Source organism: Lepisosteus oculatus, chromosome 11 (assembly GCF_040954835.1).
Source record: "Lepisosteus oculatus isolate fLepOcu1 chromosome 11, fLepOcu1.hap2, whole genome shotgun sequence".
NCBI classification, from domain to species: domain Eukaryota; kingdom Metazoa; phylum Chordata; class Actinopteri; order Semionotiformes; family Lepisosteidae; genus Lepisosteus; species Lepisosteus oculatus.
In genome coordinates, this window is record NC_090706.1 from 36039311 (window position 1) to 36066136 (window position 26826).

Consider the following 26826-nt stretch of genomic DNA (forward strand, 5'->3'; position numbering starts at 1 on the left):
TTACCATGTCAACAGTGGCCTAGAGTTACTCGTAAAAATGTGCCTGACAGGAATTAATCCTTTCTTCTGAGGCGTGTTTAGGCTTTAAAATGCTAGTTTCAACGGGCACGCTATATGCCCATCTTAGCTGACTCATGCTTTGTAAGTCTCTAATAATTTGCTTTGTAAAGTAAATTATTTTCTGTTAGATCAATCTATTCTTTAGTCTTGCACAAAATCTGTTTATTATTTTTTAACTTTAAAGGCTATACAGTATATTATGCTATAGCAGGTAACTATAACCACTGTTTCACTGTACAGAAAACAAATAACTTGTTAAAATGACATTATTCTGATTGATTTATCTATCCTTCCATCTTCTAAGCACTTTATCTAAAACAGGGTTGAGGGGGAGCTGGAGTCTGTCCTGGAAAGTAGTGGGCACAAGTCAGGATACACCCAAATCATTGTAATATAATTATATTATTATCATTCAATTTCAAGTTTTTTTTTCGCAAGGGCGTACTAATTTTTTCATTGCTAATTTTTTGTTTTAAAAACTTTTTTTGCCATTCGTCTTTCCTTGTTTTTTTCTCAGTTCACTGTTAGTCAGTCAGTCATCGGGTGAACAGGAACTCCCCTGACAAACACAGACATGCTGAACAGAGAAAAAGACACAGCAGATCTCTAGTTTCCTCTCCAGGCATGTTATAGACGGCTGAATATGGTTTCTCTTATACTACTTCTGTGACAGGAAACAAAAGAACATGGGAAAGGTTACACAAAAGGGGAGGTCAGTCAGCCCATTCACTTGATCCGGGGGTCTCGTCCAGCAGTTTCTTGAAAGAAGCCGTGGCTTCAGCTTTATGGCACGACTGGGTGACTTGCTCAAGGCTCCCACAACTTTTTTAGTAATCAGTTCTGTTTTAAAATATTTTCACTATATGTCCTGTAGTTCACGTTTCACGGTTTACTTTCCAGGTTTGACACCTAAAGAAGGCTCAACAGACAGAACGGTTTCTTTTTTTCAGTTTTCAGAGTGAAAATTACCCCTTACTTGTTCGTAAGAGCTTTAGTCCTTTCAGCTTCTTTAAGTTTAAGTCTAGGGTACTGCTGCTGTTTTGCGATAGGATCAACCTCAGTGAGGAGTGAGAAACACTGCAACTAGACAAAGATGATTTTAAACAGAATTTAAGTATATAAATCCTCGGTTTCAGCTCTGAAATCCTGGGCACAGTTGAAATGTCTATGATTTTTTTAAAGCTTGTGATTCTGCTTTGCGTGTGCTCCCTGCCAATGTGGCCTGCATGCTGAATACACCACAATGATTCCTGTTTCCGCTGGCAAGTGTGATGGTTTTCAATTTACTGTTTTAAATTCTGGAAGGAACCTGGGTCCCCGGTCAATTCAGGCCAGAGAAAGATGCATTTGTTCCAAGGTTACATTTAATTTACCAATATTTTTTATCCACTTACTCCTTTGGACAGCATCCGGAGGCAGGCTTGCTTTTAGATATACTTGTTATACTTGTTAATAATATGAACATTTTTCATCATACAAAAATATTTGATCAGTGAAATATATAATTATTGATAACAATGTCATTCACATATCATGATTTGTAATTAACATTAGTTATAACTATAATTATTAATAATTTACTACAAGTCAGCAAACTTTTCATTGCAATAATAACAAGCCTAAGCAGATCATCTTTATCATTTGGTCTGTTATTGTCTTAAACTGCTTCTTTCACACCTGTGGAAAATACAATGACATTGATGAGCAGGAAGGGCAGGAGTTTATCAATGCAGTCTTTAATTGGCTGTCCCAAGGCTAAGATTGAATATTATCGCAAACTCTCATTTGTTAGGCTCAGAATTATGTACTGTATATGCAATTCTAGGAAACATTAAGCACATTTTAAGTAGATTTATGTTAACTCCATTTAACCCCACAAAATGTCAATTTTCCGTGTTTATAAATTCCAGCTAATCTTTCCATTGCTTCCAATTGCTAGTATTCATAAAACAAAATCAATACATTTATTTTCTTCATAACAGAGAACTGACGCACATGGTGTGAGATAAATAAAAAGAACAATTATGTAATTTCCTACTGAAGTATTAGTCTGTGTTTGGACATTGAGTGAAGCGTTAAAATTGTCCATAGAGATAGCTTAGAAAAGAACTCCCTTATAAGAAATAATAAAAAACTGTGTACTGTAGGTGCATTGAATGTATATTTATCTCGAACCATTCCAGGTACTTGCTGCTGAAAACACTGCAACGCAAACAACTACTTCAATTGAGGTGAATTCTACCCCAGTGGCTACACTCTAGTGTTCCTTTTGGTCATTTTTCTGATTCATGTCTCTTGTGAAACACTGAAGCCAGTACAGGTTGGTGTTAAGGATCTTCCACGCACGCAGAACAAAATAAAATTAAAGAAGAATTATCAAGGAAGTTTTAAAATAGGCTGTTAACTACACAGCCACCTGCTCAGGCTGTGTTGTGATATCACTCCTTAATGGACCACGCAGAGAGGCTAAGAAGACCAGAGAACAGAAGGAAAAACTAAAAGGAATTGTGTTTGCAAGAGCACGTCGTGAAAAGGAGTGGAAACTCGAAAAGGAACAGTGCACATTCCCAAAGGAGTACAAAGAAAATTCTCCCAGCAATGAAAAATCAAGGAAAAATTAAGGAAAATCAAGAAGCTTTGCTCTGATTGTTGGGGAAAGAATAAGGCTAGTCAGAATCTCCTTCCGGTTGGAATACAGGGGCTGATGAAATCAGATGAATTATTTGGTTACTTCTCATTACATCACTGAATAGCGTAATTTGAACTTTTTATCCGGCTACCCTAGTACAACCTGCCCCTTATATCCCCCCACCCTAAAATGAAGAACTCTGTAACGGTGACAGCCTCTATGGTCGCTGTGGAGTTTATCCTGTACACAATGTCGCTCTGTGCCCCTCAATGGCTCATATATGGTGAGGGGGTCAGCCAGGGTCTTTTTGTTCTCTGTAACAGTTACAAGGGTTTCTTCAGTTGCGTTGGCTTCCCTGTCTGGATTGGTGAGCATTCTTTGCATTTTTTTCTTAGGTTCACATGCGTGTACGACAGTATCATTACAAAGGTGCATTGTATGGTGAACGGTGACGCTATATCCGACTGTGTTCCCCAAGGGCCAAAATGCGAAATCGGGCTACTTGGCCACAGTGAAAATATCTTGTCATGAATTTTCACTATTTGCAGTTCCAGAAGGTGTTCCTCGGTAAGAAGCCATCAGAACAAACAAAACGCAGAGAAGAACTTTTCAGTGCGGTACAGATATTCATGTAGTGTCCTTGTTATTTTTATCCAGGCCCATTTAGCCTGACCTGGATGTTCCTCGGTGCCTCTTCTCTGTTCTCCTTCCTAACCCTCTTCGTGATCAGACCAGCTCTGTCCCAGGGCAAGCGAGCCATCACAGCCTTGATCCTAAACATCTTGTCAGGTACAGCTGCTCATTTTCCAAATGACTTTTACAGACGTCTGAGGAACTAGCATGGTTGTGAAAGGCTTTTATTACCTGTCAATTTTAACTAATTAAAAAATGATCATATAGGCTTTGTACTTCTAACCAAAGGATCATTCATATACATCCCACAGACTGTCAAAAAGTTATTAGCTTTACAAGTAGGTGGGGAAAACATCTGGGAAAATATCTGCTGTACACATCACCCAGTTTCCAGGATACAACATTGAATCACACCCATCAAACCCCATTTCATCAAATTTCTCACTGTCAAGTTTCTATCCAGATTCTGTATCTCAAATTTTTTGCTAACATTCATCCTTTATCTCTAAACCTATTTTCAATATACCGCTATGCTTCAATAATGCAGAAGCCCACAGAGGACTGTGAAACACTTCAGAACAAAATACTCTGGAGACTGGCCATGTGAACAAGATTTATTAATCTTGTTACAAAAATGTTACAAAATGTTACATGTTACAAAAATGTCTTCCTGAAATGTTCTTCTCTCTTACAGCAGTATTTTGTGTGTGCGCGTTGACAAACTTCCTGGTCAGTATTCAAGTGAAGAACCCCAAGCTGCTGAATTGTCTGGGCTGGTCCTTCTACATCTGCTGTTTCACCCTGTTCTATGCATTCATGGTGTCGGTGGTCCTAGGAACGGTGAGAGCATCCACTAATGTATCGCCTTTCGTGGTCAGCAGCTCTTCTGGGCCAGTCCCTGCCACTCAGTCCAACGTCCTCCGAAACATTACCTGCCTTTCCTAAGTTAACTTTATCTGTTTCAAAGCACAATACGGAATCATTTTTAAATACTGTACCACTTAACGTAGGCTAAGTGTACATGAAATAACCACAGCAAATGAAATAAACATGAAAATGGACAATACTTTTTTCAATAAGAAGAAAATAAATATATTTTAATACTAATACTAAAAATACTTTGAGAGGTTAAAATAACATACTTTTTTGAGAGGTTGTGATAGTGTTGTTACACTACTATAGTAGTGTTTCATGTTTTTCTCATCTTCTCCGGTCTGTGACATAAAGGTTTAACTGAACAGAAAAGGAATGATGCTGGGAGATATGAACATATGATGGCATTTTTTTAAAGGTCTTTATAACTTAAGTCATAAGACTTTTGGGATACTATGCTTGGAATATCTGGAAGCCAGCAGCAGTGTTCTGGGTTTTCACAATAATTTACTTCAGTTATTTATAAACAAAAGGCCATGGAAATTTGATTTGTTTGAAAGGTTAAAATATATATGTATATTTCTTTCAGTACATAAATAGTGAGATATCTCTGTATTAAAAAGAAACTGAAAGAAAAATAATTAACTGAAAATGAATCTATATTTAATAATATTTTTCATACTACAATGGTTTATAATGTTATTAATTATGTTTGCTTTGTTGTCATCTTTTGGGGAATTTGGGGGGTACTAAATGCCCTTTTAATAAATTATATTGTACTACACTGTGGAGGTTTGGGATTAATGACACTGACATCACTCAGAGAAAAGAAAACATTTCCGTACTCGCTGAGTAAACATAATTGACAATACTGTGTTCTAGAGAACACGACACACAGTACACCACAATTGTGCCAGTTTTCACAGCAGTAAAGAAACAAAGAGGGAGAACAAGAGAGGATTAAACAATACTTAAATATGGTGATAAAAAAATAGGACGAAAAAAACATGTTTTGATCAATTGGGAAGCATTAATTTAAAAATTACTGCCCTTAAAAAAATTAAATTACTGCTGCCACTCCTTTGATTTATGTTTTTGCAAAAGATACAGTAAGGTTATTAATAGCCTTTAAAGAAGACTTCACAAGGCCTATTTTTGTGGCTTATATTTTTTTTTTTACTAGATCCAGGGAGTTTCCATCAAGTCTTCCTCTGGTTGTCCACAATTTCAAATTCTGCATCATGGTAAAACTGAACCATTCAGAATTTAACCTCACTCCTGCTTTTTCAGAGAGGGTTATTTTTTTTTCCTTTTCCCCTGTTATTGAAAGTTACAGAGAATTTACAAGCACACAATGTTTAAATAGCATTTTTTGCCACAACTCCCAAGCTGTGGTTGGATTCCTGGCCTATTAATACAGTGTTACATAAGAAGACTCACATTATGATGTATGCCTAACTGAAGATGTTGCATGTGCACAAATTAAGTGCCAACAGCAAACTGAAGAAATCAGCAAAAAAGCTCAAGGATAGGTTCTCAGTAGAAGGGGTAATTGCAAAATGGGAAAGATAAACAAAAAACTTAATATACTTAATAATACCTAATATTTTTAACATAAAACAATATTAAACATTGCAATGAGTCACAAATTTCACCTCTTTACTGTCTTGCATCTTTGATATGTAGAACTGTATGTATTTTTCAAGTAACCAAACAAAAACATCTAACAATAATTTAACAATAGACAAGCAATGTCAGTAGAAGTTACAATGCAAATTAACATTTTCTTAATATTATTAGCTCAATGAATGAAAAATTGAATACATTTATAGGACAAACTGTTGATATGTATTTATCTGTTCTACAAAGACAAACCCAATGTAGATAACTGATGCCACCTGGTGGTAAGCATAGCATTATTATGTCACTATTAGAGATGAGTGTACTGTAATCATGAACAGTATCATACAAAACAGTTTTACATTTTATTGGTTTAGGTTTAAGTTTATTGGTTTAGACATGCGGTTTTGTACTACAAATGACATACTACTTCATAAAACATTTATGACAGTTCCTAGCTTTTTATGTAGGCTCTATGGAGAATGTCATGTAGGCATTTTATACAATTATGCATTGTTTGTGAATTAGCTATTTAAAAATATCAAATTCAAGTATAATTAACACTACCTTTCTGAGAACAGTAAGGTCTCCCACTCACCTGAAATCATGCTAATTTGTTTAAATACAGCTGGTATGAAAGCTGTAGGTTTCATTACTTCAGTAGTTAAATCTGGGTGGCAACATAGTTTCAAGACTAAAAATAAGAAAATCTAAATATAATATAATCACGTATACGTATACCTAACGGCAGAAAGAGAAGAAAATGGTGCAGTCTATTTGAAAAGACGGCTTGGGTTATTTAAGAGAATAAATATGGCATATCCTTTTTTTTTTAAATAAAACAAGACGTGTTTAACAATATTTTAATTGCAAAATAGCCTTTTAACAATATAGAAGTCAGTGGCACAAATGCTGATGAAGAGAAACAAAGCTTTCGAAAGCTTCAATGGTCCCCCACAGCCCATGACACTGATGGAAAGTTCACTTCACACGGCGAGTTTATTCTGCAAACTGCAAACACAAAGGCTGACCTTCTTTTCCTTCATAGCACCAGGGCATGCATAAGACACCTGTTGAGGAGCAAAAAGCAAAACAGATTCAGTATTTATGATATGAAATACAAGTCCTTGTTTCCTTTTGTAGACATCTAAAAACAAATTGTGAAGAGGTGAAACTGACTGAAAAAAATATTCCTTTACGTCCAAAAACGTTCCCCCACAGTTGCTGCAAACATTCCTCCATCTGCAACTTTACCCTTTTGTGTTTGAAGAAGTGGAGAATTCTTGTACCAACAGCTTTTTTTGAAAATGGAAATTCAAACTCCATTTGTCCAAACAGTTAAGACACCTAAAGAGACTCTCAGACTAACATCCCGAAAATTTTAAATGACAACTTCATTTGTGTTATTTTCTTTTGCTGATAAAACGTATGGGCCTAGCATGGTGATAGGACTAGATTAAAAATATGTATAGCGGCTAATTAACCCCCCTGTATATCATGATTTCACTGCAATTTCCCTCACGGGATCAATAAAGTATCGATCTATCTATGATCCTGCATTATCTTAAAAGATTGAAAGATACCTCCACAGTGTAAAGGTCTTTAAAGACGTCTTCTCCACTTGATATGGCCTAGCAAAAGAGGTCATTTGTTTTCTAACACTGTAAGAAAATTGCAGTTTGTGTATTTGATGGCCATGGACTACCTGATACTGGTATTAAAGGTCTGTCCTTATCTAGCAAACTTAACTTGTGCCAGTTATAGTATAGTCAAAACTGTACTCCCATAGTGCTGTGGAATGATCAAAGTTTAATGACCTAGATCAATAATGAACAGGTAGCCGTTATCAACACATGGTAACTATGCAATGTTACAAGTAAAGCTAATCAAAACCAGAATTCTCAATAAGATGTTCAAAATAACCCCTTTTCACCTGCTTATATTGGAAGAGTGATTCATTTTGGACCAATATACGTTACAGTTTTCCCCGTCTTCTTCAGAGTTTCAATAAGAACTTCTACACTCTGCTCAGACTCAATAAAAACCTTCTTATTGGGAAGGTCAATGTCAAATTTCACACCTATGAAAAAGAATAAAAGGAACTGAATGAGATCCTTGGGACAGGCAATGAATTAATATTGCAACGAAAAATTACTAGAAAAATCTGGTATGCAAATATATCGTAAATAAATTATATAGGTACTGTATATTCTACTGATGGAGGGGAAAGGGCAATGTTATGTTTTTGAATTTTTAAAAGTGCATAACAAACTGGACAAAATTGTCGTAACATTGCATTGCGTTATTAAATAACTATCAACGGTTACAAAAGACAACCTGCAAGAATGTAATAAAAAGGTCATAACGACACAAAAACTAGAAGATATAACACACTCAGCATGCACTGAGAGGAAAGAGCAATGAATAGAAGTAGAAGCGGTGTGAGGGCCTTTTAAAACATTATGGCAAAAACTAAACATTACATTATGGTGAATTAGCTTATGAAGATGGACACGCTAAATGTACTTTATTTTTCTTACTAAAAGCCTTTTTAATATCAATGTATATAGTGTATGTATAACCAGAGTAAAAAATACACAAAATATGACTACACATACACTTCTATCGTATGTGTAATCATGTGGAAAATTCAGTCATGTGATTGCTCCAAGTCTCTTCTCAAGAAACCCGTTAGTTAGCAGGAAATCGGATACTTTTTTACTATGTAAAACAATTACAGGTCAGGCAATAGATTTAATTTTCCGAGGAAATCAGATACTTTTATCACGCTATCTGGCTTTCGGTTTGGTGCCACTGTCACACTGCAACTGCGGTCTTTCGGCATCAGGCACTCCCTGTTGTTAATAACACCACGCACCCAGGGAATAAAAGTGAAAACTCATGGGTAGGACTTGCCTTGCAGTTTATTGAGAACGCGAGTCACAGCGCCTGAACACCCTTCGCAGGTCATATCCACGAAAAACTCGTGCTTCTGTCGGGAAGGAATCCAATCCATTATTTCATTACACCGGGTCATTTCATATTCCAACACTGCAATGATCCAGTCAAAGGCCTGGATTCACAAATAAGCAATAACTAACGCCATGCAATATAGACACCGTCAACATAAAACTTCTCGTCGTGTAGCTACTTGCCTGCATATTTCCTTTCCAAATATCAGTTACACCGTTCGACCCTCTTCAACTTTCCCGTCTGCGACTGTGTACTTTCATCACAAGTAAAATGCTTTAATAGTCTTCCCAGCGATCAGCCCCCTTTCCAGAAACAGGAGTCAGCAATGCTCGTTTTAGGGACGGTCATCAAGGTTCATCTGCATTTCGTGAACCAGAACTTGAATTAGAATACAGATAAATCTGCCTGATCTGGAGTAAATGTATCATGATGCATAAAAAATAGACATTATCTACAACATAAATATTTTCTGTTTGTTGCTTTTCACGATTCAGACATGAATATTGTTAGGGGAAAAAGATGAGTGAAATGATGACATTCCCTTCTACTATTATCGAGGCGCCAGGAAGACTTGTGGTACCTCAAGCATGGCTGTGGGTGGCGCTGAGTTCTCCCCTAAATCATTAATTTGCAGAAAAGTAGTTAACCCATTAGAAGCGACATTTTGAAATAATAAATAAGCATATGTGTCGATTTAATAATAGTAGTTTAATGTTCATCCACAGTAAATTCAGATGCATTTATTTAACTATTTAAACGACAGCCAAAAAACATAATACAAATAATAATAATAATAATAATAATAATAAAAATATTTTTTATTATACAATATTATTTATAAACGCTTCAAAAAACGCAAATTCTGTTAAACAACACACGCAAATAGAAGATTTTAAAATAAAATGTACACATCTAATCTGTATGTTAAAAAATAGAAAATTATTTTCACTGGAAAATGAAAGTTGGGGGATGCATTACATCCGCTACACTAATGACGAAGACTAGAAAAAAAAACCTGTCTAAAACCCGTCCACGCATTGCAGCAACTGTTTTTAAGGTTGATATGCCCATAAAGTGATTTTTTTCTTAACATGTGGACCTCCATTCTTTCACTCGGTGAGGTAAACTTCCTGGTATCCATGGAGAAGGAGTCGGGTCAGCTGACCTTCACGAGGCGGGGAAGTCACGTGATCCGGCGGCTCGGAGACTCGGGAAGCTGAACGCGAGATTTTGGTGCCGCTGAGCCGCGGTAACGCGACGAGAAAACACGACCCCGGTAAAGATGGTGTGAAAACATCTCCGCGGCGTTGATCACAGGTAACACTAGGCACTCTATGGCTGTGCCTTGCACCGATCGTTTCTGCATGCTGATTGGATTGAGCAGTGTTAGGGAAAGCAATTAGTATGCAAAGTGCTAGGATGCAAATCGTGCTAACACACGCTAGGATAAGGATCTAACATGCAAGATGACCGATAAAGCAGTCTAGATGCTCGGATGTTGCTTACTCCGCATTTGTTGCTCACCACGTCAAATAGTTTAGCCACCGGGCTAAAGGTATGTGTGACGATTCTTTACCATATCTGACAGGGCTTCAGGAGAATGTATCAAAGGTACCTGTTCTAGTACTTAAAAGTTCTTGCAATTGGAAACGTCTTTTCTTGATACGCTCGTATATTATGATGTACGTTTAAAGGCCAGCTGTTGGATTTTATTGAGATAGTGGAACCTTTCCATTGTATTCACCTAGTAACACTGTGTCTAGTATTATGATGGTTTTATCCTTGTGCTGTAACTTAAATCATTTGTTTTTTATTCTGGTTGTGAAAAACGTAAACTTGAGTCGCTTTGTAAAATGAAATGATGAAGGAAATTAAGTGCAGGGCATTCCATGTGCAAAGTCCTGGAAGCCAGTCCAAAACGTGTTAAATACGGGATTAGCTCAACAGATGCACATGATCCCATACATTTTTAGGCGCAAGTGTATTTTACACTGCAACTATATACCCCCAAGGGAAATACAAATGAAAGCGAAAACTACTCAATTATTATCATTTTAAGGAGGAGCGAATAAGTCAGAATGTTTTTCATTTTAGTTTAAATACAATGACTGCTTCTCACGACTGCGAAATCTGTTTTTTGCTGCTGCTGACTGACTCGTGGAAGAGATGTTCTCAGGTGCTTGGATTGTGAGCTTTTCAGCTAATGATTCACACCTGTGAATCACAACAATGATAATGTTGATTATTTAGTCTTTGGATGGGCTAAGGTACCATTCACTTAAAAATAAAATGACTAGTGGTGTCATAACAATCTATTTACACTTTTCATTGAAACTGACAACAGTTTTTATAGATTTTCTGTGACGAGGAATAAACATTAGCTTCTATTTGCTTGATTTAATTATTTCACATGGCTTCCCACTTCAGAATTGACCATTCTGTCATAGTAAGTTCTGCCTCAGGCATTAGAAGTTCAGACTGCAGTGTTGACAAGTCCTATAAACCACTATTACTTATTTAAAATAGAGTTTTTAGAACCAATTTGCTCACGAGTCTCTTTACTTGTCTCCCGTAAGCCTTGGCATTTTGGATTTAAAAAACACTTAGCCCTGAAAAATAACCTTACATCTGAACTAGTTTTATTTTTCTTCACTAGAAAACCTAGCTCTTTCTAGTAAAATAGCAGTTTAAATATTACTACTCTGACAATGTTATTCTGAAGTTATTGAAGACGAGGTCAACTTTCCTAACATATGGTATTTCACTGTTGTCGTGAAGTGAATCAGTGACAACGTGTTTACTATGTTAAATTAAAATTGGGAGCCTATTAAAAACAGGCAAAAGGTGGAATGGCAGCTTGTCTTTCTTTTCTGAAACAACACCCGATGCTGTTAATAAAATTGCATTACTCTGAGTCTGTGCTTGTATCTGATGTCCTGAGCTGCTGACCTTATTAGAGCAATCATATGTTGCTTTCTTCCTATTATAGAAGCTCTTCTGTTTGAATGCAGGGCGTTTGGAGTGGATTCCCTCAGGTAACAGTGAAGCTCAGATTGTAAAGTGGTAACCTCAGGACTACACATGACTACAGACGGCGCTAACAGCATCAATGGTAATCCACTTTATTCAAGTTTTATGACCTATGAGTCAGAGCTGGTAAGGCTGAAATATTGTTGGTCTTCAACCTAAAAGTGGTCTTGTTTTCCTTCTGATGCATTTTGGTTTAAAAAGCAACACTTATTTCACCTTAGAGAATGTATATGCGGTAAGACCATGAGACCGTAAGGGAAAGTCCCTAGAGATAGAAAAGGTCACAATTTTGTTTCCTGAACTGTACTGAAAATCAAAAAACAGTTTTGGGTGGGTGGCTCATTCCATGTTGAAAGGAAAAGAAGAGAGAGACAAGTTTTTGGCTGTGGAGCAACAGAAACAAACCCATTCAATAAGTTTCTCTGTATTCTCTTGGGAATCATTTAAGATGCCACACAAAAAACTGACTAGAAATGAATTAGGAGTTAAGAGTTAGGGATAAGGGACAAGTAGAATGTCAGAGAATGTGTATTTCAGATTGTTGTTTTGTAAGAAAAAGGCTGAAGGCTAGAATGCAACCTGACTGAAGATCTTATTATTGCACAATTCCTGGTACACTTTGCTGCAATTATAGCATAATATGTCACATACGTCCTCCTGACACGTTTAAACTCCCTTTAAATAATGATCGTTTTAAAATATTTAGGAATCTTTAGCGTTAGCCATTATGATGCCTATAAAATTAGACTAATGCGTGGATTAAAGTACATCCATAAATTACAATCCAAGAACACTTGGTGTTCATCAGGTTATGGCTTTGTAGTTTGCAAATGATAAATTCATTCACTTTTTTTTCCTTAAACTGACCCGGGACCAATTCCCAAGATCAGAATTACAGATAGTTCAAACACCTATAATGCTACTCCTCAGTATTGTAATTATAATATGGAAAAGAAATTGAACTGTTTCAGTAGACTGTCCTCAGGATTTCTCCCTTTTCACTGCAGTGATAACTAATGAAATGTTGTTGATCAGGCTGTATACCTCCCTCCAATTTGTGAAACTATTTTAATTAACAAAACAGTTGTCAAACTGCATAAGATAATGGGGCATGTATGTACCTTAATACATAAGGTTATTTGTGCACAGAATAAATATTTAATCAAAGTGTTCAATTTCTGTTTTATATTTTAAATAGTACTTTCATGTTATCTTAGTTTCCATCTTAACTCTGTGATTATGCACACACCACCTGGATCTCTTTGGTGTTATGAATCTCTCTTTTGTGACTTGAATTGTGCTACCATGACTCATGGTACAATATGCTCCGAGAAACTGCACTGGGCTTGCCAGTATTTGGTTCTTCCGTTTACAAATGTTCCTAATGCGTGGGTGTTGCATAATAACAAGCTACACTGTAGTTCATGTCTTTGCATTGTAGAAAAGCCTGTTATTAGAAGCCCATTGTTTTAAAACCTCTTTCTTGACGTGTTAATAAATTACTAAAAATCCACTTTTTCTTCAGACTCCAAGGAAGAGTAATTTTTCTGTTCTCCTTTCCTTTTTATGTGGATTAATACACAGGAGGTCTTGTGCAATCCAGCAGTACATCTTATTTGTTCACGCAGGTAGTTGAGTCAGCATGGTTAGGCTGCAAAGGAACAGGTAAAAGTTTATTCCATGCTGAAAAGACACCCGAAGAAGGCCCCCCAGCTGAAACATTGTTTCTTTTCTTCTCTTTTCAGCATGGAATAAACCTTTACTTATTCCTTTGCGTCTTTTTTTTTTTACAGGCAAACGAATGTCTTGCTTATTTTCACCTTCAGCTAGTAGCAGTTTAACCTTGATGGGACACGATGCTTTTTCTTTCTTTCTTCCAGGAACCATGGCTTCAAGCAAGGCTGACACTCCCAATGAGGAGACTCCACTGTCTCCGAGTCATTCCCTCAGTCCTTCCGAGTCCCAGGACCAGTATGAGAGGATTGGAGGCAGAGCAGGGACGTCGTAAGCATGTTTCTGATTATTGTGATTTTACACGTGACTGGACTGGGGGATGCACAGAGTATTAAAGCAGACAATACAGCAGTTAAATAATAAAGCCACAACAGTAAAATAACTGTGCACAAATCGCGATAGGCCACTGGTTTACTGATGTTTCTTTTATTATTATTTCTGTCCTCTTTATTTCTATTCAAGATTTTAATGCACCTTGACATTTTTATTAGTTACTGGTAAAGAAACCGTCCGTCATAAAAATCGCCGGTTCTATGGGCTGTGATTTGGTTTACTTGTACATAGTCATTTTGAGAAGGGAGTTGGGGTGAATAACGGTTTCTTGCTTACCAGGTTAACCATAGGAAAGCTTTTACTATATATACAGTGCATTGGCAATTCCCATACCATAGATTCATTTTAAAAGGTGACAGAATATATTTAGGAAAATTAGCAAAACTCAAAATCCTCAATCCATTTATTTTCTCACCGCTTTGTCCAATATATATGGGGGAGCCCGAGCCTATCCCAGCAAGCGAGGCAGGATACACCCTGGACCGGACTCCAGTCCATCACAGGGCACACAGTCACAGACATTTGCACAATCACATTGGGGCTGGTTTTCAGTGAAGCCAGTATCTGTCAGTATTTGTTTGGTCTGTGGGGGGAAACCCAAGTGAACACAGGTTGAGCACCCCAGGAATTGAACCCAGGCCCTATGTGCTATGAGTCAGCGATGCTAACACAACTGTGCTGGCCAACCCAAAACACATGTAAGCAAATAGTCTTTTTTTCTCCCAGGCAATGCAGCAATGTTTTCCCCTAATTATATATTTGTGTTATTTTGTAGCACTGAATATTTAATAGCAATACAACTTCTAAAAAAGTAAATGTCCATTTCCTGGTTTGTTTTTATACCGTTATAAGTTCCCCAAAATGACTTGGCATTTGAATTATTTCTGATGGTCTGTATATGTTGACAATCATCATATAAAAAAAAGAAAACTTCTATGCATTGGAAAAAAATAACTTGATTATAGGTTAAGATGTATCAGATTCATCATGACACACATGCTGTATGATGCCATTTTGATATAAAATGAAAAAAGTATTTTTCTATGATTACATTTTTAAAATAATCATTAAACAAAATGCAGCCCCCATGATCAAACCAGATGGTGAGCAATGAATGTTCTTGAAAATTGTGTAATTATGCTGGTTTAAATAATATGAATATTGGAATTGCCTCCAATATATAATTTAAAGCAATCACATTGTGCAAACATTTTGTACTTATTAACTGGTGAGGCTTAACCAGGGTCTGATATCTGTGTCTTGCTTTTATATATAATTGTTTAGTTATGACAGTTATGATTAAACTGAACAAATTTTCACTTTTATTTGGAAAGTAATTGCTTTGCACTCAGAATTGAAGAATATTTTTAGAGATCCTCTGTTTACTTTTATTTAACGCTTCAAGATCAAATTTGATAAGGTGTGTCTAGCAAAATTATCTTGGTCTCAATTCAAATCAAATTTGACGGTTTGGTTCCTGACTTCAGGATGGCAGATTTCAAGAATTACATTTTCCCTCTTCTGTTAATAAAGAAATTAATCTTGTAATCTAATAGATGGGACAATCAAATCGAAGCTCAAAATGACAGGAGAGTGAACATTTTTTCTCATTGTTTTCTGCATTTTCATAATGGTGCATGGTTCGTGTTCGAGGTATTATAAGGTAAATGGCTATCTGGGTGATTTCAGTAGAAAGACTCTTTTTATTGTCGACAAGTACAGCAATCATCCGTGTCTGCATGAATTAATTTTTTGTTAAAAAGCAAGTGGCTGGAATATAAGGTAGTTAAAAAAAAGAATGTAGGTTTCCTGCAACTTGTTTGTGCTCTGCTTCTTTCCTGTCCCGTTATACATGAAATGTATATAAGGCTTGTAAACAAAGAAGTAAAGGCAAGTTCAAAAGATTAAACAAAAAATGATTTATTGATGGATTATTTTCTTTCCTGCAAAATGAAATCAATAGTGGCAGGAATGTTAAAACAGCAACCTTGGAAGTTCTGTCATATTGTGGAAGATGTGAAGGGAATCATAAGCATGAACATTTGGGATTTGTTTTTGGGTATCCCTCTTAAATTCCCAAATCCTGGATATAAGGTCCAATGGCTTTTAGCACTCTGATGTCAGAGGTGACTCTCTTTGCAGGTTCTTCGATACTCTGATCCACTTGCTGAAAGGCAATATTGGGACGGGGCTGCTGGGCCTCCCTCTGGCTGTGAGGAATGCAGGGCTTGTGGTAAGAACACTTGGAAACTGTGTAATACAACATTTAGGTTGCTGGTTTTGGGTGTGGTTTAGTCTAGCTTGCTAGTTTCCTGGTGAGTGATATACAGTATACGGTCACTATCATGTAAATTCAGTGTGACCCACTTGCCTCTGGTGTCGTGTAATTTTTTTGTGATCTCAACTGGGTACGAGTGATTCAGGTGATGAAAGACACAGGCTAATAACCCAGTGTACTCTGTTGTCATGCATTTCATTTATGTTGTTCTTTATTTCTACACAAAGGTCTAAGACAAGCTTGAGGGCTTTGATATTGTTGACAGCTAGTACAATATTTTTGGCTGGAGAGACTGAGAGATGTGCATATTAAATTCTTTTTTGCAAGTGTTTTATTTCTTAATATTAACTGAATACATCTCTCCAGAAAATATTTAATGCCAACAGCTTTATATATGCTTTATATGAGACAGAATAGCTTTAAAGTCCAAATTAATTACACGGTTCATTTAGAAGGTCTTCTGAAAGCTTTTTCTTGTGAATTGTTATTTTATTTCTTTTAGGTTCAAAATAGCTCTACAGTACTGTGAAAGTTTTTCTGTCACACCAGTCACTTTAAAGTATCTATAATCTATCTATAATAATAACATAAATGATCTGTCAGTAATGATATGTCCTTAGTGTTTGAGCTTTATTTTATGAAAAGAGGATTTATCATGTTCAAAGGAAATTCTACCAGACTAGACTTTACTTTAAATTTAATGAAAGAACAACTGACAGGTGATTAAAAGAACGTTTTGGCGGTTAGTCAGGGTTTTGAAGCTTATCATTGAATATCAAGTACTGGGCTATTTGGCCCGATCAACAATCAGAATATTCCATTAATATACTTCCAATTTCCTAAAATGTCAAAAAATGCCCCCTAACAAACTTGGATACCCACTTAAGAGAGAAATAAGCATAGATTGAAAACGAGCCCTTTTCTAACATCTGTCCTTTTCTTGTGTTAGTTGGGACCTCTAAGTCTTCTGGTGATGGGAATAGTAGCTGTTCACTGTATGGATCTTCTGGTTAAGTGTTCCCATCATCTCAGTGCCAGGTGAGTGTGACATGTATTAAATAATACAAACATAAAATCACTCCACTTATTGCCACCCATCGTTCTGTTTTTACTGTGGGCACTCGTCTTCGCTTTGGGAACGTTGGACTCGGCATTGTAGCAGTGCTAGTCCGCACACGGGTCGGGTTATTGAGGAAGGAGGTCCTACGCCTGCAGATTATCATGGTTAATCAATCTTTCAGCATTCCTTTGGGAGGTGGGAGATAACCAGTGCTCCTGGGGATGTGGGGAGAACATACAGTTTCCACACAAAAAGCCCCCCCGCTCCGAGATTAAACCAAATACCCTTGAACTGTGAGGCAGCAGCACTCCTGTGCCACTGTTAAGATCACTTTATTGGCCATATACAATTTCCTGCATTAGGAATTTGTCTTTGCAGAACCCAGCTTGCTCTCCATGAGACACACAGACAGGGAGAGAAGCTTGGGGTCAGAGCGCAGGGTCAGCCATTTATACGGCACCCCTGGAGCAGTTGGGGTTAAGGGCCTTGCTCAGGGGCCCAACAGAGTAGGATTCTTCCGTTGGCCGCGGGATACGAACCGGCAACCTTCCATCTATCGGCGCAGATCTTTAGCCACAGAGCCACTGCTGCGCCACTGTTGTCCTTACAGTAGGTCACACATTGCAGGAGTCATTGTTTTTTTTATATTTGCCTAGAAGTTTATATGGGCGGTTTAACTTTTTGTTTTAAGTGTTTGGGTCTGCGCTTGATTTTAGGCTGGGGCTACCCTTTCTGGATTATGGGGAAGCTGTGGAACATGGTTTGGCTACTGGACCTGGTTCCTGGTTGCAGAGACATTCAGTATGGGGAAGGTAAGACTGGTGAAACTGGTGAACAGGGAAATGGAAGTGAAAGTCGTAATTGCTTATTCAGCACATTTAGATGAGTTAAGTACAAATCGTATACACTACTATACTTTTGCCATGAATAACTAATAGCAGATGATATTTGTGTGTGTTTTTCTGGATAAAAGGTTATTCCTTTAAAATAGTACGGTCTATAGCTTACTTTAAAGAAATTATCTATGATAACAAAGCTAATAGGAGCCTGCTTTTAAATATAGTTTTATTCTCAGAACAAATGCATGATATTGAAGTAGTGATATTGCAGCAGTAAACAGTGATACTATAATCAGTCGTACAGTAGACCTGCAGTGAGGTAATGTTTTATTGAAATGGCTCTTGGAGAGCTCGGCAAAAAAATTATACCTTGGAACTGAACTCCATATGTTGCTATTTGTTATGAAAGTGTACTGGATTTCATAACTACTTCCATGAACAATACAGTATGTGGGTAAACTGAATGCCAAATAAGGTCCAGTCTTTCTTGTGTAGGATAAAAGAAAAATATCCACAGTTAAAATGTAATTATTACATTATTCTAATCATTTAAACCTTGAGTGTAACATTAAAATGTTGTTTTTATATATCTATGCAAATATGGGTTTAGTCAGTACATTGTGCCAGAAACACAAGGGATAAAAAAATGTAACTGAATTTCCATTGGCTTTCTGCAAACCTGCCTGTCTGGCCTAGTGGGTCCTGGCCTGTTCCTGTATTGCTGAAGCATTCACCTTGCAAAAGGGTTGATAAAATAATGTAAACTGTTGCACAAATCTCAAAATGCATCGAGGAACCTTTGTAGCTTTGTACTTTGGGTGTGTGTTCACTTAAGAGTCAATAATGTACATTTTGATTTGTGAAATGTAGGTTAATAATTAGACATGGGATCTTGTTACCAGTAGTAATTGAATTGATATGTCTTTAGGATGCTTTGCCTTATAAATTCTGACAATGTCTTGTCTTTTCACTTGGTTTCAGGCGATTGGTTAATTTATTTTTGATTGTCACCCAGTTGGGATTTTGCTGTGTTTATTTTGTGTTCCTCAGTGACAACGTCAAACAGGTAAAATGTACTTTTCTTTCTCTCTGTGTGTTTATGCAACATTTTTGCTTTATTTCTGTTTGAAAATATTTCTTTTATTTTGTACATGTACTTTGGTATATAGTCTAGTTAATTTAACAGTTAAATTGTCATTAGGTTTAAGAAAATTAGGGAAACTATCTACAGTACTCATGAATCTAATGGTGAAGTATATTCTTATTTTTCACGGTAAAGGCGTTTTGTGCAACATAGGAGCAGGAGGGGAGATGACATGCACAGAGCGTGCTGTAACCATTCGTTATTCAAACCACAAGAGGGCACTGTTATCAAATAAAGACGTTTTGCTCCGTAATACGCTCTTGTAGCTGAACATCGCCACGTGCTGTTCCTTCTTTTTATTGCTGCATCATCTCTTGACACTATGTTGTAAACAGCTCAGTTCAGTTTAGGGATGGCACATGAACTGACACATGTTTTCTAACACACCCTGCGTCAATCAAATGATTGTTAAAAAAAAACAAATTGTAGACATTTGGAAAATGTGTCAAACGTGTAATATCTCTTATCCAGGTGATAGAAGCAGCCAATGGAACAACGAACGACTGCCATACCAATCTGACAGCTGTGATCGTCCCAACTTTTGACTCACGACTCTATATGCTGTGCTTTTTGCCGGCTATTATTTTGCTGGTGTTCATCCGCAACCTGAAGTGGCTGGCACCACTCTCTTTAATGGCAAACCTTTCGATGTGCAGCAGCCTTGTCTTGGTTTATTGGTATTCGATAACAGTAAGTATCATCATTAACAGAGTACAAACATTTAGCCTGGCTGTGAAATGAAGACCTAACTTCCTCCATTTGACGACAGAATGCTGTTTGTTTTGAGCCCACTGCTGTCAGAGTGGAGTGCAGTTTTTGCAGTTTTTGCAAAAATCTGCAAGTTTCCATTCTGTTAGGTACAAGCAGAAGCGAACACTTTGCTGAGTTTACTTTGCCTGAGGAAGTTGAACCTAAAATTCACCTCAGAATCAGATGTTTATGAAAGGAACCTAAATGCTGAACTGTCTTTTCTTTCAGTGGTATCCTCAGTTTCTGCAAATTGCTTAGACTGAGTTCTAGAGGATGACAGATGAGGAAAAAAACATCTGAGGTCTGGCTTCGTAGTGTGTAGCTATAGGGTTACAATTTTAGTCCAGGGGGGACTGACCATATATTTTCCTCATCTTAAAGGAAAGTCCAGCACTGACAGGTTATAAGAACTGAATGTTTTAACTTTTGGTCAGAGAATCTTAGAAAGTGATATCTGGTATCTGGTATACAGGATTCAAACTCTTCAATCGACCAAATGGACTTTAGAATAAACACAGACACATAAACTGGAGGCTATAAATCAAAGTTATGGGGAAGTGAGAACAGTTTCTTTACACAAAGGGTCATGGGAATCTGACATAAGCTACCCAGTCATATCATATTATTTAGGTTTCTTTTAAGAAAAACTAGAATGAGATGTTTGGATCAATTCATTACTTGTGCCCCTTTAATTTATACATTTTCTCATGCTGTAAGTGTATAAATGCAATAGTTTTATTATTCACTTTATCACTTTATTAGCCATATAAAATTTCTTGCATTAGGAACTTGTTTTTTCACATACCCCAGCTTGCTTTCCATGAAACACAGATGCATAGATGGGGAGAGAAGCTTGGGGTCAGAGCGCAGGGTCAGCCATTGTACAGTGCCCCTGGAGCAGTTGGGGTTAAGGGCCTTGCTCAGGAGCCCAACGGAGTAGGATTCCTCTGCTGGCCGCGGGATACGAACCGGCAACCTTCCTGCCACAGGCGCAGATCCTCAGCCACAGAGCCACCGCTGTGCCCTAAACAAAACAAGCATACAGGATCAACATCAAATACTATTGCTAAGTTTCTTGGAGTGTTTAATGTGCTTGTCAGTACTGCTTAAACATTGCTAAAGTATCATTGTATATTTATACCAACTTTCTGTCATGCCTTTTGCATGTTTTGTTAGTGTGTTAGATCAGGGAACGGACACCCAGAGCTAAAAGAGGGTAATTTGCATTACTGTAGATCTTTGAAAGCCACTAAATATAAAATGATGTCTTGAATTTCTTTCACAAAAGGATTCTTCAGAGGTGTTTGACTTCCTGGGGGTACTTGAATTGTGCGCTGCTGAGAAACCTTTAAAAACTTTAGTTCAGCTGTTAAATAATTCAAGCCCTGCTAATGCTGCTCACTTGATCCTGAGTTATATAATTGGATAACATTTCTAGAATTTATTGTTTCATTGCTCATACATTTAGCACAACACTCCAGGAAAGAAAAAGTTTATGTATAGTTTTTATAAATAAGGCTTTCCCCAGTCTTGGCATTGTAGCTGTTTTGCTGCCTTGAAAACTAAACGTGCTTCTCTTCCGAGAACTTGCAAGACTGGGCCTTCTGGCACATGCTAAAGATGAAAACCATCAAAGGAGAATTGGGTTGCAGCTGGGAGACTGTAGTAGGTGGAAGGGGAGGAACCCTTTCCCTAGAGCTCCCTTTAAGAGAGGTTATAGTCTCGATGGGGATTCCTAGTCAGATGAAAGAGAAGCGGAAAGTTTGTGAAGTTGTGGAGAACTTATACATGTGTGACAAAAGGCTAATCAATCTCCTAAATACTTTTATCTTTCAGAACATCTCCTATCCAATTTCATTGCCCTATGTAGGAAAAGCAAAGGATTACCCTCTCTTTTTTGGTACTGCAATATTTGCTTTTGAGGGTATTGGTGTGGTAAGTTCCTAACAAAATACTTGTATTAAAATACTGTTTTCAAATTAATACAGCACTTGCACTGCACTCTAAGTATGTTTTCATTGCTTCAGTTTGGAAGAACACCTTAACACCTGTCAGCCATGTGTTACTGATGTGCACTAAGGGTCAAGATGTCACATGACATTATCTCTACTTTGTGAAAGTGATTGATGAAGTTTATGTATATTTGTTTCTGGATTTATCCCCCTGCATATATCATTTACAGTGGTGCAACTGGCCAACATTAAAAAATGCCAGATCTGTGAATGAGGTTAAAAGTGTTGATGTGCTTTTTTTTCCCCAGGTTCTCCCACTAGAAAACAAAATGCAGAAACCGGCATCGTTCAGAAGAGTTCTCTACTTGGGAATGGTCATTGTTACGTTCCTGTACATCAGTCTAGGCACTATAGGATATATGTGTTTTGGGGATCACATTGGAGGGAGCATCACTCTGAATCTGCCTGACTGTTGGTAAGTCATTTCTGAAATTTCTGAAAATTATACATGTGAAATATGAGGAAACTCTAATTTTCAGTTATCCATCAAACAGCATTTTAAGTTTAATGACTTACACATTTACCCCTCTTATTAAGACTTAAATAAATCCTTTGGAATTCAGATGTTAAACCTTTCCATCATGCAAAAGGACCTGCACTAAGCATTTTGTGCACTTCACTGAGTAATTTATTTCAAAAGCTGAATTACGCACAGACACCGACATAATGCTTTGCTGGCCATTGTGCATAGATTCTTTTAGACAGCGAACTTGTCTGAGTTTTGTGAAGTGAAGATTATAGAGCATGAGATTCTGAAATGAATGTAGAAAAGTGATGCCTGTGTTTCTATGGCTTATGCTGTTTTAAAGTGTAGTAATCGTTGCATCATAAGTAGGTGTGGTTGTCTTTTCAATTTAAAATGTGAATATAAATGTTTTCTAATTCAGTTCAGATCCGTTAGATTTTTATTTATTTTCCAAGAAATTTACTATTTTATATTTGAGGTTGTGGGAGCCATTGCATTTTTGCTTTAAATTGAAAGTCTTGCTGTTTAGATTATGTAACTACAGAGACAGCCAGATCAGAAACTAGAGATTTTGATTAGCCATGGCATAATTGTGTCAGTTTCAAATTCTGCCAGTGGCAGAATCCTTCTAAACTCTTCCAAGCTGGAATTTGTCTACAGGTTCCTGAAATGAAGAATTATAGCCTTGGGATTTCTTTTACCTCTTCTGTAGTTTTTTAGAAATGCAATAGTTTGCTGAATATGCAGAAGCCGAAGAATCCATTAACCCTCTTGATTATTGGATCTCAGCAGTGAAACAACATATTGACATCTTGGAAACACTGTTAGAAAATAATTATTGTAGAGTGCATTTTCCCCATGTCCTATGTAATATGGTATATAAAATAAATATATACATGTTATGCAGTACCTATATATTTAATGTAATACAGTATATGGGAATAATATGCACTGCTCCAATAATAAGCTGCTTTTATTTACAGTAGTAATTAAAAAGGGAAGACGAACCTCTATGTAGTTATTTTGAATATCATGGTGGCAAAGACTTGGATGTTCTTTGATTTTTGCTTTCTACATATTTTAATTTATTGACAAACTGACAGTTCCCATACCCATTTGTCTCAGCTTCCATACCCATTCTTACATTCTTTCCTTTGTCCTCCTAACCCTCAGATAATTCTTTAAAATCAGCGTGCTTTTTTTTGCCCTCTGAAAATTAGATTATGGGACTTCTCAATCAATAGGGCGGTCGGTTCTACAAACAGTTAAAGACTGTATTTGTCAATTGTGATAGAGAAAACCGTGAACATGAAGGCGATCCTATGCTTCTTCACTTATTCAGCTTTGAACCCTTTGTGCTTTTGTCTTGATAACATGGTTATGCTTTGAATTGTTGGAGCGCTTGAAGCCTGCCACTGAATGTAACCAAACAGCTGACATCTGTGGCTGGTCCTTCTTTCCACTGCATCCCATGGCTGAGTGGACATTTAACTAATTCCTTCTGCTATCCTCCATTTAAAGTCGTCTCAAGGGAGCTCTTCATAAAGAGAGGCACATGATTTGAAATTCCTTATGTATTGTCAGGAGATAACCAGCTGGCAGTGTGGAGAATGAGTAGAGGTTGATGTTAGATATTTGTTTTGCTTTAATCGAACAGTCAGAGCATACTCTTTACTTGGATGTTGAGGGGAATCGATGAGAATTCCTCAACCTCTTTTGAGGGTCGTCTCTTAAAATTGTTAGGAAGGCATTCTGATGATCATAATATCATAATCATAATAAATGACAATCGTGTAGACATTTTGAATTAATGAAGTTATTCACATACTGTGCCTTATTGTCATCCGAGTATGTCACTGCATGTGGTTATCTTTAGTGAAAAATCCCATGTAAAGACCTCTCTTATTTCCTTATCTGAGGATGTTGAACAACTCCTGCTCCTTAAATGCATGTAATACTGTAAGTTTATGCAGGAATTTATGAAACTTCATAATGCTGACACAACAAGCCTTCCTTTTAGTTACATCATTACTTTTATGTAGGAGCTGCAGTCTAGCTTATAAAATGGAGGTGGAAGAGCATTTTCCTTCACTTCTGTTTTTACCATCATTAGTTTTATCCTTTTACTGGTGAAGATATGAGAGTCTATCATAAGTTCTATATTATGTAAATTATTACACATGTAAGATATATATAAACCCACCCAAACTGCAAACAAAGCAAATACATTCTGAGTTTTTAAAATGTTTTTGTATATCATACATTTTTTAGACTTCTCAATGGATATTGAGACTAGGGAGGATTTCCAACCAATCTCGGAGATATATTGTTCCCTGTTTCAAAGATGGTGAGAAATGGAACCAGTAGGTACTGGTAAATTTGGATATGAAAACATTGATGGTGTTTGATGGTGTTTGAGTCTGTGGAACAAAGAGGAATTGTGTACTTATCAGCTGTGCCAGATTCTGGCAAACATTTACAGAGCCAAGGGAATGCTATAATGCCAGGAGTCTTCTAGGTCTTGCCACAAGGTGATCTGTGTTCCTTGGCCCTGCATGTACTGTACCTTTGAGCTATATGGAGGAGAAGGCAACCAAAGAATCATATTGCATGCCCTAAAGTGTGCTTTTTTTTTAATGCCCTGGAGGATTTTCACTACTTGAATTGGGACATCTCTGTCTTTTAAAAACTGCAAGGTTCTGTTCTTTTAGCCAGTCAGATTAGAACAGTCCTTCAGCCTGGGAATGTACTGGATCTGATCTCTCTTCTCTGGACTTGTATCCAGTGCAGGAAAAGGTTTATTTATGGTGTCTAATGTATTGTGCGATATTAACATATTCTGATTTAAAATGTTATACCTTCATCGGGTTTTGTCTTTTTATTGCTTCTCCATAGTATCTATAAGATGACAACGATGAGTCAACAATAAAGGTTTATTATCCTTGTGCTAAGAAAAGGCTGTCTTATTGAACTCTGTAAAGTTTCATCCTCTTATTTTCCTAGGATGTATCAGATTGTAAAGCTCCTCTACTGTTTCGGGATATTCATCACGTACGCCCTGCAATTTTACGTCCCGGCAGAAATCTTGATTCCCCAGGTGGTAGCCAGGTTCCCGGAGAGGTGGGTCCTGGTCATCGATTTCTCCATTCGCACTCTCCTGGTCATGCTGACATGTGAGTAAAGAAACCTACGTATAGACGGGTAAAGGCTCATTCCATGCTGAAGAGTAAAGAAAAGAAACATGACGTTTCAGCTGTGGAGCTTTCTTCAGGTGTGAGGGAGAGGGGAAAGTTGTAAAGAAATAAAGTTATAGGAAAGAAAAAGTCAGAGTAGACAGCTGAAGCTGAAGGTAATGATTCTTTTCTGCGCCTTTCAGCATGGAATAAACCTTTGCCTGTTCCTTTGCAGCCTTCACATGCTAACACAACTCCCTGTGTGAACCTTTTCATGCTATACAGTACATAGAGACACAAATGGTGGATGAGCAGTTATCGTTCTCTCTTCTGTGACCTCCTTTAATGCACACAGTTATTTTTATATGGTCTTAGCTCTCCAGTGTTTTATAGGGATATCCAGATAGTCCAGAAACATACTGAGTAGAGTAAAATAGTTTGCAAAGGGATTTGGTCACATTTGTAAATGGACCCTACTACTTTATAAACATATCTGAAGGGGATATTAATCTGTGCAGTCTTTTTTCCTCAATGTTGCACTTGCTTAAGTATCCCCAGCTATTGTTAGGGAGTATAATTGGAAAGAATTTGCTTTGATCCACTCTTCAAACGCCACTGTGTTAAACTGCTGCTTTTCAAAGTGCTGTTGACATGCCAAGCTGAATGGTGTTCTGGCATTTTTAGATTAAGACACTCCTACCCTGTGGTATTTATCACTTATTTAAAAAATAGGATTTAAAGTCACAGCAACAATGTTGTGATAATAAAAGAGAAGAGGCGAATATAGAAACACAGAAATGAGGAAAAAATCTGATGTGCAGTTGACAAATGGCCTCCAGTCTGAGTGCACTGCATGGAAAGAATACAGTATCTTAACCTTTTTACAAGGCTTACCCTTGCTGCAGAAGTGAAGCTCATTTTAGTTTGGGCTTCTAGGAACAGTCACAGCCTGTGATGCCCAGTATGCTGTATGCATAATGGAGACACACGGGATGTACTTTATGAGTACCAGACTCGTGCAGCTTTCAGCATTTTGTTTTTTCAGTTGGCTGCCTTGTACGTGTGTCTTTGCTTTAAATGTCAAACACCTATACTGGAGGTCAATGTGTAATACAAGATATGCCGAGTGTTTAGAATGAAACTTTCTCATCATTCATTTACTTAATCCATAAGGGGATCTGAACATGCATCTTCCCTTGTTTTGCCCTTTTCTACTTCC

The 26826-nt window shown here is 37.2% G+C and overlaps 2 protein-coding genes across 4 annotated transcripts in view; one reads left to right on the top strand and one right to left on the bottom strand.

Moving 5' to 3' along the window:
• Positions 1-6664: 6664 nt before the first annotated feature.
• Positions 6665-9112, bottom strand: atox1 (antioxidant 1 copper chaperone). Its single transcript, XM_006632039.3, has 4 exons — positions 8971-9112; positions 8732-8807; positions 7749-7895; positions 6665-6885 (listed from the first exon to the last, which is right to left on the bottom strand). Exons 1-3 carry the CDS (start codon positions 8974-8976, stop codon positions 7771-7773), a joined length of 207 nt encoding a protein of 68 aa, XP_006632102.2. The 5' UTR covers positions 8977-9112; the 3' UTR covers positions 6665-6885; positions 7749-7770.
• Positions 9113-9964: 852 nt separating this feature from the next.
• Positions 9965-26826, top strand: part of slc36a1 (solute carrier family 36 member 1) — a 67150-nt gene continuing 50288 nt past the window's right edge. Inside the window, exons 1-11 of one of the 3 annotated variants that reach the window (XM_015350028.2) lie at positions 9965-10105; positions 11778-11900; positions 13699-13822; positions 16028-16118; positions 17113-17201; positions 17940-18035; positions 19044-19128; positions 19678-19896; positions 21793-21891; positions 22217-22383; positions 25438-25607. In XM_015350028.2, the coding sequence (XP_015205514.2) occupies positions 11870-11900; positions 13699-13822; positions 16028-16118; positions 17113-17201; positions 17940-18035; positions 19044-19128; positions 19678-19896; positions 21793-21891; positions 22217-22383; positions 25438-25607 (1171 nt within the window). In that variant the 5' untranslated portion in view covers positions 9965-10105; positions 11778-11869. Of the gene's footprint in view, positions 10106-10323; positions 10344-11777; positions 11901-13698; positions 13823-16027; positions 16119-17112; positions 17202-17939; positions 18036-19043; positions 19129-19677; positions 19897-21792; positions 21892-22216; positions 22384-25437; positions 25608-26826 lie in introns of those variants that run through there. The other 2 variants (XM_006632040.3, XM_015350029.2) reach the window with 2 other exon arrangements.

Bases quoted from the DNA above. Each gene is read 5' to 3' on its own strand.
- atox1 (XM_006632039.3), bottom strand. The intron at 7,896-8,731 runs GCAAGTCCTACC...TCTTTTTCATAG, and splicing joins CGTTCTCAATAAACTGCAAG to GTGTGAAATTTGACATTGAC.